At 42.5% G+C, this 16,202-nt stretch overlaps 1 protein-coding gene across 2 annotated transcripts in view; it reads left to right on the forward strand.

Moving 5' to 3' along the window:
* POMT2 (protein O-mannosyltransferase 2) overlaps window positions 1–16,202 on the forward strand; it is a 172,895-nt gene that overhangs the window by 87,476 nt on the left and 69,217 nt on the right. For both annotated transcript variants that reach the window (XM_068131165.2, XM_078787071.1), the window contains exon 13: window positions 6,357–6,508. In XM_068131165.2, the coding sequence (XP_067987266.2) occupies window positions 6,357–6,508 (152 nt within the window). The remainder of the gene's footprint in view (window positions 1–6,356; window positions 6,509–16,202) is intronic.

Genomic DNA, 16,202 nt, shown 5'->3' on the forward strand with positions numbered 1-16,202 from the left:
CTTGTTTTTTTTCAGTAAAACATAGCATGTAATTAAAGCGTGTCGTTAATGTGGCTGACAGCACGTTATTGCATCTCTTATCCTTGCTTGCATTTACTGCCTGAAGGTATATGTCGATTTGAAAAACATCAGTATTGGTATAAAAGTGGAGTGGTAAGCAATTTTCAATTTGATTTAGATTTTGACCATGAAATATTTATTTGGTCTAACCTCAAACTTGCTTGAACTGAATACAATGACCACTCCATTGCACTTTGTGCAAGAACAACGCTTGTTGGGAATGTTTTTTTTAATGTCACAGATGACATAATTGTAGATTATCCATAAAAAGTCGCTCAAAAAAACAAACCACCACCATCTGTTGTCTTCCCCCATTCAAAACCTTGATATTTTATACCCCCGTTAATTCACCCCCAGATCCACTTTTTTGAAATACCGACTTCTTTCCTGGAAGTCCTAGCAGAGTCCATGTGTTTTATACCTCTCCCATCCCCCCCTTCCGCCTTCCCATGCCTTCTCCACCCAAGCCCTCTCCCTCCCACAGATCTTCCGATGTCCCTGTTCTCTGTTGTTGTACTTGTGTGCTTCCCTCTCTCTCTCCATCTTGTCTCCCGCTCCCTTTATTATATGTTTTGTGTGTCGGTTTTTTTTTGTGATTGATGTTAGCTCCTACACGAGCCTCGATCTTGTATGCAAAAAAAAAAAAATTTTTGGAAGGGAGTTTGGTGGGTGTGAGGGGGGGGGGGGGGCAAGGGAAAATGGTGCTATGTTTTATTTCTAGTACGTCGACCATCATTTCCAGTAAACCACCTCCCCTACCAGATGACCTCGTCTGGAAGATATCTTCCAGATCTTTCCAAACTAAAAACAAGAGGAATCAATTAATGTTGGTAGGTTGGCTTTTCTGAAGCACCACTGTGCACTCTAGAGGGACCTTCACCATGTTCAATCTGGAGTGGGTTATCAATTATGGGTGCTTGTTGTTCTCAATGTGCTTGCAACCTCATCCGGTGATGCAACTGGAGTTACCTTGTTTTTACAAAAGGTACCAAAAGGTACCAAGGTACCAAGGTACCAATGCACCAATGCAGCTGTCGGCCTGCCCCATTGTATGGCATAGCAAACTCCTCCACTATTCTCTGAAACAAGAAACTATGTCGGATTTATGAAAAGAGTGGCCTGTAATAAGCACGCATGTAAGTTTATAATGAGCAAGAATCATGGTTCTGGGGGCAGTAGCTCACGGACTTATTGCATCGAAAGATTTGCCAGCGCACCATGTACGGATATCATCGTGACAAGTAGAAGCCCCTTGTCTACTAATGTGTTATTTTTCGGATAAAGTAAAAACAGCAAACATTTGAAGACTATGTGTCCTTAAACTTTAGTTCGACAAAACTTTGTAACACTGCGGCTGCGGCTCATGTTCACCAACAGCCAAAATAAACTGCATTTCCATATAAATATCACTGTACTTCTGCATCTCTTTCTGCTGCAGCTTTCACTAAACACTCCACTGCCACTTGCTTTATTTTTCACTCGCTATCCCCTTCAATAAACCCGGTTATAGCCCACGATCAATTGTGGGTACTTCCAGGCCGACACGATGACACGAGCGTAATTAACCATGGCTTTCCATGAATTGCTTCTGACGTGTGCCAACACACAGCGTGTGACGACATTTAGCGGTACGGAGAGGCTAATGTTACTTTAATTTTACCTGCGGAACCCGTCGATGGCCTTACGGACCACTAGGGTCCACTAATCACAGGTTGGGATTTGCTGATCTAGGAGGCTTACAGATAGTGTTCCTAGAACCTCGTGATTGTCCATAATAGTTGGATTCCAGTAGTATAACGGTTGCTTTTACAATTATTACTTGCAAAATCGAAGATTTTTCAAGTATATTGGACGGTTGTGTTTGTGACTCTATCTGTTTGTTTGTTTGTTTGTTTGTCACCGGCCTACAGGTCACAATTTTCAACCGATCTTCACCAAACTTCACCAAGTGGTAGAGTTGGTCAAATGCCAGAAGCCTATTGTTTTGGGGTCAATAGGTCAAAAGGTCAACATAGGCCAAAGGTCACCAACTTTGCTAAATTTCTAAAATCCTCAATTTTCATCCGATTGACTTGAAATTTGAAGACCACTTGCATATCTGGTCATTGAATTCAACCACCAAGAATTTTTGAGGTCAACATAGGCCAAATGGTCAACATAGGCCAAATTTCTAAAATCCTCAATTTTCATCCGATTGACTTGAAATTTGAAGACCACCTGCATATCTGGTCACTGAATTCAACCACCAAGCATTTTTGAGGTCAACATAGGCCAAATGGTCAACATAGGCCAAATTTCTAAAATCCTAAATTTTCATCCAATTGACTTGAAATTTGGAGAGGACTTGCATTGAATTCAACCACCAAGTACTCTTGAGGTCAACATAGGCCAAATGGTCAACATAGGCCAAATTTCTAAAATCCTCAATTTTCATCCAATTGACTTGAAATTTGAAAAGGACTTGCATATCTCGTCACTGAATTCAACCACCAAGTATTCTTGAGGTCAACATAGGCCAAAAGGTCAACATAGGCCAAATTTCTAAAATCCTCTATTTTCATCGAATTGACTTGAAAATTGAACAGCATTTGCACATTGAGTCACTAAATAGGGAAACTAACTATTTTTGAGGTCAAAAGGTCAAAGGTCAACTGAAGGTCAACCTTCCAAAATCATCATTTTTCATCTGAAAAATCGTCACTTTTCATCCTGTTGACCCGAGCTTTGATCAAGATTGTAAATTTTAAACTTCATGAAATGGACAATTTGCTGTATCAATGGTAAACTTTTGGGGGAGGGCGTATTTTGCAAGTATCGTGCTACGCATGACGTTTTCTTGTTTTGTCATTCAAGAACAAAGCATGATGGGATTATGAAATAGAGATGTGAGTTATGGGGGAAGGAGCAAAGCAGATTGTATGGCACGCAAACGATAAAAGTGTGGTCAAGTTTGTTAGTGAGGAATGAAAAAGATGAATGGATGTAAAACTCTATCGATTTTAGTACTCGAGTACATAGTGCTGTTTGGAGACGAATGATTCATGCAGGAAGTTGGCAGACGGCTCCCACTTCCCCGATGAACGGCTTGTTCTGCACCATGTGGGAATGACATTGCATGATGGGAGATGGTGTTTTCTGATCAATGTGCAAGTCACATAGATCATCACTCAAGGATTGTGTTCAAAATGTGAGATCTTTTCAATCTTTATAATTGCATCTTGCAGCACGCAAGATTAGGGGTAAGGTGTTTGCTCCAAAGGTCAAAAGATGGCCTGGAATTTTACTTGCTTTGTTCACATTGTGCTGGGGGGAGTATCGAGCATGGCAAAAAGGGAATCGTCATGGGTGGAATTAGTATCGTCTTTCAATCCATTGCACTTTGTCACATCCTTTCCCATATTATACAAATGAGGCAATGTGTAGTAATTGCTATAAATAGATGGGGAAATTTTTCATTAAAACACCACTTATTTACCTTAAATTTAAGGTTGGAAGGATAGCTTCGACTTTAGAGTTATGCACGCTCTTTTATCTGTCCAGCCTGGGTTTATTTGTATACAAAGTCGAGGCTCGTGGAGGAGCTACAACATAGAAGGAATCAGGACGTAGCAGAACAAAAGGAGCAGCACAAAGAAAAGAGGGAAACACCAACAGCAGTGAGAAGCGACAAAATAGACGGAGACTTGGCAAAACTAGATTTGGCACTCGGTAGAGAGCATACCTCCGCCAGGTGAACAGTTTACGTTTTGTATCCCACAGTAGACCAGAAAATCTAAATGCAGAATCGCATTTAATCTCAATCATCCGTCCACGACCTTTTGAGATATCCTGCTATATATCATTTTTGGCCCTATCTCCCAATGGTGAAGAATCACTTTAAAATAATACTAGCCAGACCCAGATCTTCACCAAAATTGAATCGATTCTTCCTTGTCAAACACCCAACGTGTCCAACAAGTTTCGTCCAAATCCATCCACAACTGTTTGAGATATCCTGCTTTGTATCGTTTTTGGCCCTATCTCCCAATGGTGTAGAATCAGTAAAAAAATTAAATAATTCTCATATCCGAATCCATATTCAGATCTTCACCAAAATCGAATCGAATCGTCCCTGTCAGACACCAAACAGGTCTACCAAGTTTTGTCCAAATCCATCCATAACTTTTTGAGATACCCTTCTATGTATCGTTTTTGGCCCCATCTCCCAATGGTGAAGAATCACTAACAAAATTCTAGTAGCCGGATCCGGATCTTCACCAAAATCTAATCATTTAGTCCTTGTGACATACGTTACATCTCTGCCAAATTCCGTCTGAATCCATCCGCAACTTTTTGAGATATCTTGTTCACAAACAAACAGACAGATAGACAGACAGACGGGTGAAAACATAACCTCCATGCACCTTTGGTGGCGGAGGTAATAAGGGATGTGGGGAGGACGCTTGGGGTGGACAAGATGGATACCGAAATCTTGTCTGACTCCTGGCGTAACTTCAAATCAGGATAACAACTTATTGTTGCAAATTACACTGCATTTGTATCCATTGTAGGTACGTACTCTTTATCATACATCCAAATATGTCTAGTACTCTGTACAGACTCGGTATCCCCCACATTGCCTCTCGATTCATACCATCGAACTCTATGTCAAAGATGATGAATGAATGATCGGTAAAGGTAAGCACGTTTGAGGTGAGATAATATAAATATTTAATGGTGAAAAGCAAAATCAAATTGAAAAGTCCTTACTCCTCCACTTTTCCACCAATAGTGATGTTTTTCATATCGCCAAATGGCTTCGGGCAGCAAATGCAAGCGACGATTATGAGAGACGGAACAGGAGGGAAAAACTGGAATGTTATGAAAGGGTCTGAATGTCGCCCAAGCTGTGTAAGCCATGTCACCCTGGTGTTTCACATGCAGATACGTGCGCCGTCCATTGGTAGGGCGTTCAGCCAGAGGCACCGTCCGGCAGCACTCTCTTTGGTGGATATTAAAGATCGTCGCATGGTGACGTTCCCGAAAGGTGGGCATGTTGTCGTCTCAGCCTTGCCAAATTCCAACTTGCTGCCACCTTCAGTCAAGCTTCAGGCCTGACCAGCCAGGTTAATAAAATACTTGGACCAAAACCGGTCCCTTGGCGACCCCACGAGAAGGTGGGAATCATTTGTGCAATATTATCGATGTTGTTGTAGTTGCCTCGATTTTGCAATGTGTTGATATTACTCGGTGCTTGTTTTCTTGAAAAATCTTTCAACTAGCTGGATCTACTAGCTGGATTCTACTAAAAATTCTACTAGCTGGATCCGGATCTTCACCAAATTTGAATCGATTCTTCCTTGTGAGACACACATCCTGTCCAACAAATGAAGTCAAGAAGGTTGAAAAAAAAATTTCAAGGTTATTTTTTTTTTTCAAAAAAAATTTTCCCAAATTTTTAAAAAAATAAAATTTCTATTGTATTTTCAAAAATATATATTTTTTCCCCAAAAAATTTCTATTTTTTTTCAATAAAATTTCTATAGTATTTTCAAAAAATATATCTTTTTTTCCCCCCAAAAGTTTCTATTTTTCCCCCCCAAAAATGTCTATTTTTTTTTTTTCAAAAATGTTTCAAATTTTTTTCAAGCTTCTTCTTCACTTCAACATCTGCCGTGAACAAGGTGAGTGGATTCTCGTTTAAACGCCGACTCTACCGACTTGTAAGTCCAGATTTTTCAATTATAAACTTTTACTGATCTTCTATATGACTGTTTCTCATACGGAATGGCTGACGACATAAATATCCGATCTGATTCACCATGCTCTGTTACAGAGCGTTGGTTCTACCGACATCGTTTATTGGCCTGGGAGCATGTGGCCGGTTTGCCATCCCTCTCCCAGCAGTAGTTAGGGCAGGAATTTTGTAATTTGTTCAGGGTGCCGGCAGATGGGACTCTGTCGGCGAGGACACCGTGTGATATTTAACGTCCAGCAACTAACACCGGCAGATGGGATGACTGGTTTGACGTCCATCCGAAGGCTGTGACGTCCATCTGTGAAACACTGGGATGACAGTTTTTGCTGGGTCGGGATTCAAACCCAGGCTAGACGGCATGGAGCCGAGTCTGAGTACCCCTTAACCATCCTGGCAGACACATAAATACAGAACTCATACCATATTATCGTTTACAGTCAAAGTTACTTATTATTTTTGTTGAATAATGCCTTTGTCAGGATGTTATGATTGATTCGATAGACTTGGTAATGTATGGGGAGTTGACCTGACTTACTGACATGTGCTCTAATGCCTGCAGAATGGTACAGGAGATGCTAACGATCTATGGCGGATCGAGGTGGTTGGGGCTCAGCCTGGGGAGCGTGTTAGCGCCATAAGGAGCCGCCTGCGCTTGCTCCATCATCTTTCGGGCTGTGCTCTGAACTCGCATGCCAAGACTTTACCACAGTGGTGGGCTACCTTTTTATTCTTAATGCAGTTATAGCATACTATCCTTTTGTTACTTTATGAGGGCTGTCTCAATGTTTGAGTGGATATATCCTTGGTGCATTTGCTCCCACTGGTGTGGGACTTATTCTCATGGCGGCTCTGAAACCGTGACTGGGGAGCAAATGGGCACGACCGGGTCTGTATGCCCATAGAAACACGACTATGGGGCCTTCGTAAGGTTATGGGACCTCCACCACCACTTCATTATGGGTGGTGGACGCAGTACTTGAGAGTTGATTATTTGGGTCAATCACTAGAAAGCTTCTCATTTACGTGTGGTCAGTAGTACGTGATGTTTCTTTTTCATTGGGTGTGCCAGAGTTCTGCCAATTCATCGACAAAGACCAGATTTCTTAATTAATTTGAGAAATCCACCTGTTTTTTATTCCTTGAAAATGGTTATATGTAATGGGATGATCGAGATTTTCTTTCCTTGCTATTACTTTCCTAATTGAATCCCGAGCCATTTGGTTAAACAAAGGTTGAATTTTCATCAGTCTCTGCTGGAATATTTGTATAATGCATACCGGTAACTTTGATTCATTTTTATTTTTGTGTGTGTATACAAGATCGAGGCTCGTGAAAGAGCTAACATCAATCACAAAAAGACAAATTGACACATAAAGCATACAATAAAGGGAGCGGGAGACGAGATGGGGAGAGAGAGCGAAGCACACAAGTACAACGGCAGAGAACAGGGATATCGGGAGATCTGTGGGAGGGAGAGGGTTTGGGGGGAGGAGGCATGGGAAGGAGGGTGGGGTGGTGGGAGAGGTATAAAACACATGGACACTGCTAGGACTTCCAGGAAAGAAGTTGATATTTCAAAAAAGTGTATCTGTGGGGAAAATTAGCAGGGGTAGAAATGATCAAGGTTTTGGATGGGGGAAGATAAGAGATGGTGGTGAACAGCTGTTTTAAAGACCTGGAGGGAGGAGTGGGATTGAAGAGAGTGAGGGAGTTTGTTCCAGAGGCGGGAGAAAAGAGGAATGAAGGAGTGAAGGTGAGCAGAGAGTCTTGATTTCGGCAGTTTAACCATAAGAGGGTTGCTGACAGATCTTGTGCGACCTGTAGGAATATATGGGGGACAGAGCCCAGATAGAGCTGGGGAAGCTAGGCCGGAGAGGAGTCGGTAGAAGACAGGAATTTGTTTTATTTGACGAAGGAATGGGATGTGGATCTTCATTTGATACATTGATCACTGACTTCAGACACTTCGGTCAATACAATGCCGTTGCTTGCAATCGTGAACCTGTCTGCTCTTGATGAAATCGTCTAAAAATCCGCAGCAATGGGAAGTACTTAGTAGTTCCAAAGTTATACCGAGATTTCTTACAACGGTTAGAATTTTTTTCTTTTATGGAAATCGCCCCAAACAAGGTAAGGGTTAGGGTTAGGAAAATATGGAATAAAATATAAAGCAAAAGAATAAAGCATAAAGCAAAACAAAATAACAACTAGAACTGCACTCGGTAGAGCACAAACCTCCGCCAGGCTGAACAGTTTATGTTTTGTATCCACTGATAGGCCGGATCTGGATTCGGACCTGAACCAAAACTTAATGTGCTTGTTCTTGCCACCTAACCAACTAATCCACCAAGTTTAGTCATAACTTGTCCACAACTTTTACAAATACAATGTTACATGTCGCTTTTCACCCGATCTCTCAATGGTGAAGAATCACTTTAAAAATTAAATAAATCCCATATCCGAATCCATATTCAGATCTTATTCGAATCGATTCGGCCTTGTCACACTCAACCTGTCCACCAACTTTCGTCCAAATCCGTCCACAACCTTTTGAGATATCCTGCTATATGTCGGTTTTAGCCCTATCACTCAATGGTGAAGAATCACTTTAACAACTAGAACGGGCACTCGGTAGAGCGCATACCTTCGCCGCAGCTACTGTTCTGTACTTGGCATGGGAGTGTAGGGAACAGAACAGTGAACAGTTTGGTGCTGATTTCATGCAAATCGGATAAGAATTGACCGAGTTATGACAAAAAACGCACATTTTGCAAGGTCGTGACCCCCCTGACCTTTGACCCCAACCGCTAACAAGGGTAATGTCTTCACTGGGTCATGTCGTATATCACAAGATCGGGCATTGAATTCTGAACATTTTGGCATTAGTTGCATGCCAATTGGATAAAAATTGACCGCGCTATGGTAAAAATACGATTTTGACCTTTTCGTGACCTTGACCTTGACCTTTGACCCGATTGCTCCCAAAATCTAATCAAATGTGTCCCGTATAATAACCAATCATCCCACCAAATTTCATGCAATTCGGTTGAATACTTTTTGAGTTATGCGAATAACATACACACACACACACACACAGACATACAAATAAATACACAGCGATCAAAACATAACCTTCCGCTTTTGCGAAGGTAATAATTCTACTAGCCAGATCCGGATCTGGATTGGATCAAAATTGAACCAATTCTTCGTTGTCACATACACTACATCTCTGCCAAATTTCGTCCGAATCCATCCACAACTTTTTGAGATATCTTGTTCACCAACAAACAGACAGACAGACGGGGGTGAAAACATAACCTATATTGACCTTTGGTGGCGGAGGTAATAAATAAATAAATAAAAAACAAAACAAGAAAACATCCAACACCTAGGAAGTAGCATATCAGCATCTTGCTATCAGCATCTTGCATCTTGCTATCAGCATCTGCCACAGCACCGAGACTGAACTGAGCAGAAAACACTCCAATCGGCATTAGACGCATTTGGTTACTGTAAACAAAATATCGTGTAAGTTTGTTAAACTTACACTATTACTGCACCTGAATGAATGAATGAATGATCGTTTTAAGGCCATTTTCCCCGCTAGAGCGGGGGCCTTGCGGGCCCCATGACAATCATGGTTCCCTGTTTGAGGCAATGTTTTTATGGCCGGATGCCCTTCCTGACGCCAACCCTTAGTCGCCTCTTACGATGCGCAGGGATACGGTGTACCTATTCTAAGCCGGGGTACACACCGGGATCATTCATCCCAGCAAGCTGGTACTGAATTTGCCGACCTCGGAAGGATGACAGGCTGAGTCAACCCCCCTGGTGTTAATTTAGCGATCGACGGGGATTCGAACCCAGGATCCTAGGATCCCAAGCCGGCAGCCTAACCGCTAAGCCAACACCAGGCTCTATTACTGCACCTAAACATGGAAATTAACAATGGCAATGGCTTGTCCATAGTTCATCGGACCATTGTCGAAACAGACATATGTATATGGACATGCTCATTTGGCACACACACACTTCAGCAGTGCTGTGGTAAAACCATCAAAAACAACACTGCTGAAGGCTGTGTTAGATGGTTTTAATAACCTTGTTCAATGTAACCATCCTATCATGGTGACCAAGGCGAGGAAAGCCGAAGAGCAAAATGCTAAATCCGCCCCCAACCTTACAACATTGGTATGATCCAGCCAAAACAGGCAGTTGAAGATCATGTGGATTGGGACCAAAATGCACAGTTTTTTCATGTTGTCCTTTTTTAAAATGAAGTTTCTTATTAACTGAAGATTGCCTTTCTACTATTGTACTTGAAATTTGAAGTTTTCTGATGCTGATCTGCAAGCAGATCATACGTGATGTTGCATTGCTGGCATACGAGCGATATTAAGTTACAGCTTCTTGATGCAGCTTGAGCGACACTACATGGTCAAAACTATGTGGACACCCGAACATCACACCCGTATGTGCTCGTCGAACATCTCATTCCAAAATCATGGACATTAATATGGAGGTGGTCCCCCCTTTGCTGCTATAACAGTCTCTACTCTTCTGGGAAGGCTTTCCACGATGTTGGAAAATTGCTGTAGGGATTTGCTTCCATTCAGCCACAAGAGCATATTAGTGAGGTCAGGCAATGATGTTGGGCGATTAGGCCTGACTCTTAGTCGGCGTTTCAAATTCATCCCAAAGGTGTTCGATGGGGTTGAGGTCAGGGCTCTGTGCATGCCCGTCAAGTTCTTCCACACCGATCTCGACAAACCATTTCTGTATGGACTTTGCTTTGTGCACGGAGGCATTGTCATGCTGAAACAGGAAAGGGCCTTCCCTAAACTGTTGCCACAAAGTTGGAAGAACACAATCGTCTGGAATGTCATTGTGTGCTGTAGCGATAAGATTTCCCTTCACTGGAACTAAGTGGCCTCGCCCGAACCATGAAAAAACGGCCCAAGACCATTATTCCTCCTCCACCAAACTTTACAGTTGGCACTATGCATTCAGGCAGGTAGCGTTCCCCTGGCATCCGCCAAACCCAGATTCGTCCGTCGGACTGCCAGATGGTGAAGCGTGATTCATCACTCCAGAGAACGCGTTTCCACTGCTCCAGAGTCCAATGGCGGCGTGCTTTACACCACTCCAGCCGACGCTTGGCATTGCGCATGGTGATATTAGGTTTGTGTGCAGCTGCTCGGCCATGGAATCCCATTTCATGAAGCTCCCGGCGATCCGTTGTTGTGCTGACGTTGCGTCTAGAGGCAGTTTAGAACTCGGTAGTGAGTGTTGCAACCGAGGACAGACGATTTTTACACGCTTCAGCACTCGGCAATCCCATTCTGTGAGCTTGTGTGGCTTACAACTTTGCGGCTGAGCTGTTGTTGCTCTTAGACGTTTCCACTTCACAATAACAGCACTTACAGTTGACTGGGGCAGCTCAAGCAGGGCAGACATTTGACGAACTGACTTGTTGGAAAGGTGGCATCCGATGACAGTGCCATGTTGAAAGTCACAGAGCCCTTCAGTACGGCCCCTTCTACTGTCAATGTTTGTCAGCAATGGGTGTGGCTGAAACAGCCGAATACACAAATTAAAAGGGGTGTCCGCATACTTTTGGCCATGTAGTGTATGTCTATCAGTGTAGTCATGATCAATCTTATTTTGCTTGAGTTCTAGCAGCCAGTTTATCCCCAAGTTGACCTCTATGGATAATAATTGGAAGAGTTTGCAGATATTACTTTGTGAAATGTACCTGTTCATTACCTGGAAGGTTTAGGCTTGGATACACAGGCTCACTTAGCATTGACAGTGGTAGCTCACAATAATGGGATGAGGTGAAGGCCAACAAAAAGTTCCAACCAAATAATCTGACAAAGTAAATAAATTCAATAATATATATGTTCTGCAGGTCCCTAGGGCCAATAAATAGATTCAGGGCAAGCCCCGAAGGAGGTGGGATAATCTGACAGCACTGCCAATCAAAATATTGGTAATGTCTGCATTATAATGTGATGCATTATTTGTGGAAGGGATAGTAACCTTCACAAACGGCAATTTATGGAAGGGCTGTGTGCATGCTGACAATAAACTTAATATCGGGAGATGAGGGGAATGGGCTAAAATTTGCTCTCAATGCCACCTGACACCACTGACCTTGGCATACCCTGGGGCTGTGCAAAATAGAGGCAGAAGCAAATTATCAGACTCAACAAGCAAACGTCTCCCAACAGAGCAAAAGCAAAACCATCTTTGGATATCAAACAGGATGTGTTGTTTTAGTGAAGCCAACAGTGTTCAACACTTGGTCCATATTTACAGTGCTGAGATCCTGCTGCTTGTACTTACAAGTTCTATATGATAAGTATCTATCTATGTATCTGTGCAGCGTCTGTCCTGTCCTGTCCTGTGTTGTCTTGTGTTGTCTTGTCACTGAACTACTTTCTCAAACTTTTGTGAAATCGTACCAAACTTCTGGTATGCACATATCTCTCCCGTCGGTATGTCCTAAGGGTATTTGTTTTGAAAAAATTTCCAATTCATATTACATTTTTTGGGGGGAATTTTTTTGGGGAATTTTTTTTTTTCAACTTCAATTGTTTATAAAATGTGATATCACGCATATTACAAATACATTTGTGCAAAATAATTGTTTGAATTATGATTGGTTTAAACCATGACAAAACGGCAACTCGGGTACAGTCATTTATCTATACTAGGGCATGCCCGTACGTGGGTGCCCGTTCCTTGCCAAAAAAAAAAAAAAACGCTACCCGTACGCTCTACCCCGCCCGTACGCCCGTACGCCCGTAAACAAAAAAAACAACGCTCTTCGCTTCCGCCCTTCGCTCTGACTGAATTGGGAGAAATAATGCGCATAAGAAATCGAGAAATTATTATTTTCTCTGGAAGAAATCGAATTACGAACCGTAATGGCGCACGCGCTCGGCTCGGCTCGCTCTCACATCGGCCATGCCTACGCAACAACGCGTTCTGTGATTGGCTGCCGGAAGTGCAGTCTTCACTGTCCGGAAGGTCGCATATCGCAGTTACGATGAATCGCAAATTAGTTTTAATTAGTTTTAAAACATAGTTGAACGCCAACATAGTTTGCCAACGTGAAATAAATGAATACGCTCTCAAATGTGCCGTCCGAGGCAGAGTCTGTTCGCCACGTTCGGCACACGTGATGGCTCGCTGCTCTCTGATTGGTTGAATCGTTTTTTGGACATAGCTCGGTAACTACTTCTCTGATTAATATGAAACCTTGAAAAGGCACATCCTCGGGTCCCCAGCAATATACCTGGCAAGTTTAAAGTATATCGGACCGGTAGTTGTCGAGAAACAGCGGTCACAGACAAACAGACATACATACATACATACATACATACATACATACACACAGAGATTACTGGAATTATAGATAGATATCTACACATCTGGGCAGTGTCTGTGTTGACACTTAACGACTCCCTCAAACTTTTGTTTCTGTGGTTGTGAAGTGTTTTTAATAACGTTGTGGTGGTATTGAATCACGTGGTGGTGAGGTATTTTGAATTATGTGGTGGTGAGGTGTTTTTAAATCACATGGTGGTGAGGTGTTTTGATTTACGTGGTGGTGAGGTGTTTTGAATTACTTGGTGGTGAGGTGTTTTTAATTTCGTGGCTGTGAGGTGTTTTTTTTACGTGTTTTATGGCTGTGAGGTGTTTTTAATTTCGTGGCTGTGGGGTGTTTTTATTACGTGTTTTATGGCTGTGAGGTGTTTTTATTACGTGTTTTATGGCTGTGAGGTGTTTTTATTACGTGTTTTATGGCTGTGAGGTGTTTTTAATTTCGTGGTGGTGTGTTTTTATTACATGTTTTATGGCTGTGAGGTGTTTTTATTACGTGTTTTATGGCTGTGAGGTGTTTTTAATTTCGTGGTGGTGAGGTATTTTTATTACGTGTTTTATGGCTGTGAGGTGTTTTTAATTTTGTGGTGGTGAGGTGTTTTTATTACGTGTTTTATGGCTGTGAGGTGTTTTTAATTTTGTGGTGGTGAGGTGTTTTTATTACGTGTTTTATGGCTGTGAGGTGTTTTAAATTACTTGGTGGTGAGGTGTTTTGAATTACGTGGTGGTGAGGTGTAATCGTCCCAAACTTCCAGTCTGCACCTACCCCTCCCCAATGTATGTGCTGAGGGGTTCTTTCTTGAAAAAAAAAACATTCAACCTAAATCTTCAACCTAAATAGCCTATAAAAATGTAATATCACAAACACAACAAATACATTTGTGCAAAGTAATTGTTTGTATTATGATTGGTGTAAATCATGACAACACAGCAACTCAGGTACAGTCATTAGCCTCAGCTAAAATAAGCCCGTTCCTCAGTAACGACGCTTGGTGAGGCGAGCGCAGTGAGCCGAGCCAAGCTAGTATATATGTATGTATATATATATATATATATATATATATATATATATATATATATATATATATATATATAGGAGCGTACGCTGGATCAGCACGTCGCTGCGTCCTTGGACGAATCCTCAGCACCATCCTGACACACACCACTATGTGTGCTATGGAATGAGGTGTTTTTACGGTGGCCAGATTGCAAATTCTGCCACGAACCTCCTTGAGGAAGGACCCAGTACCCTGGTAGTTATTTCGCCAACCTCGGAAGGATGACGGGCTGAGTCAACCCCACCTGGTATTAATTCAACAGCTGAACGGGATTCGAACTCGGGACCTTAGGATCCCAAGCCCTATGCCCGAACCACCATTAGGCCAACAGCAGGTAGGCCAACAAAAGGAAGCCTCTCCTCAGTGAAAGACACATGAAAGCCCGCTTGGAGTTTGCAAAAAAGCACCTAAAGGACTCTCAGACTGTGAGAAACAAGATTCTGTGGTCTGATGAAACCAAGATTGAACTGTTTGGCTTCCGTCTGGCCACTCTGCCATAAAGCCCAGATCAGTGGGGGTGTTGCAGTGATGGTTGTCCTTCTGGAAGTTTCTCCCCTCTCCACACAGGATCTCTGGAGCTCAGCCAGAGTGACCATCGGGTTCTTGGTCACCTCTCTTACCAAGGCCCTTCTCCCCCGATTACTCAGTTTGGCCGGGGAGGCCAGCTCTAGGAAGAGTCCTAGTTGTTCCAAACTTCTTCCATTTAAGAATTATGGAGGCCACTGTGCTCTCGGGAACCTTCAATGCAGGAGAACCTTTTTTTTGTCGGCTTCCCCAGATCTGTGCCTCGACACAATCCCGTCTCTGAGCTCTGCAGGCAGTTCCTTCGACCTCATGGCTTGGTTTTTGCTCTGCTATGCATTGTCAGCTGTGAGACCTTATATAGACAGGTGTGTGCCTTTCCAAATCATGTCCAATCAATTGAATTTACCACAGGTGGACTCATATCAAGGTGTAGAAACATGTCAAAGGTGATCAAGAGAAATGGGAGGCACCTGAGCTAAATTTCAAGTGTCATAGCAAAGGGTATGAATACTTATGTCAATGTGATATTTCAGTTTTTTCTTGTTAATAAATTTGCAAAACTTTCTAACATCCTGTTTTCTCATGTCATTATGGGGTATTGAGTGTGGATTGATGAGGGAAAAAATGAATTTAAACGACTTCAGCACAAGTCAGGAGCGACGACGTCGTCAGTACGAGCGAGCGGTATTCATTGACAACGGACGGACTGTAACCGAAACAGGCCCGGACAGGCCAGGCCCGGAAATGTCAAAACGAAGGTTACTGACCTTGAAATGAGATAGAAACTATTGTATAATCAGTTATGAGGTTAATTAGCTACACAATAGTTAGCTACACAGTTAGTTAGCTACACAGTTAGCTACACACTGGCAACATAATGAGCAGGCGCCCCATCATGCATGAACCACATTTGGCCATCATTGAGTGGAAATACATGCTGCTCCAACATTAGAAGGTAATTTGCAGCATTCACATTTTCTTCGAAAAATATTGGTCCAACAATTGCTCCAGAAGAAATGCCTGCCCAGACGGACACACTAGCAGACCCGCTTGATACTGGACGTTGTGCTCAACAGTAAATCGTGGGTTGTCTACTGCCCATATCATGCTGTTATGACGATTCACAGAACCGGAAAAAGTAAACTTGGATTCATTTGACCTCAAGATCTTGTTCTGCAAGTCATTGTCCATATCCATCAACTCGCCTGTCAAAATCATCCTCAGATAGTTGGTGAATTAATCTGGGTATGTATGGTTTCTTATTAAGGTATTTTAGTATTTTTCGAATTGATGATCGGCTTATGTTGGTGACGTTTGTTGAACGACGAGTTGATAATGGTGTGTTACTGTCGAGTTGTTGTTGAATGACATCTCTGCTTTCCTCAGTTCAAACAGTACGAGGCCTACCTGGTGATTGTTTTGGAAGAATG

Source organism: Myxine glutinosa, chromosome 11 (genome assembly GCF_964187855.1).
Source record: "Myxine glutinosa chromosome 11, kmMyxGlut1.1, whole genome shotgun sequence".
NCBI classification, from domain to species: domain Eukaryota; kingdom Metazoa; phylum Chordata; class Myxini; order Myxiniformes; family Myxinidae; genus Myxine; species Myxine glutinosa.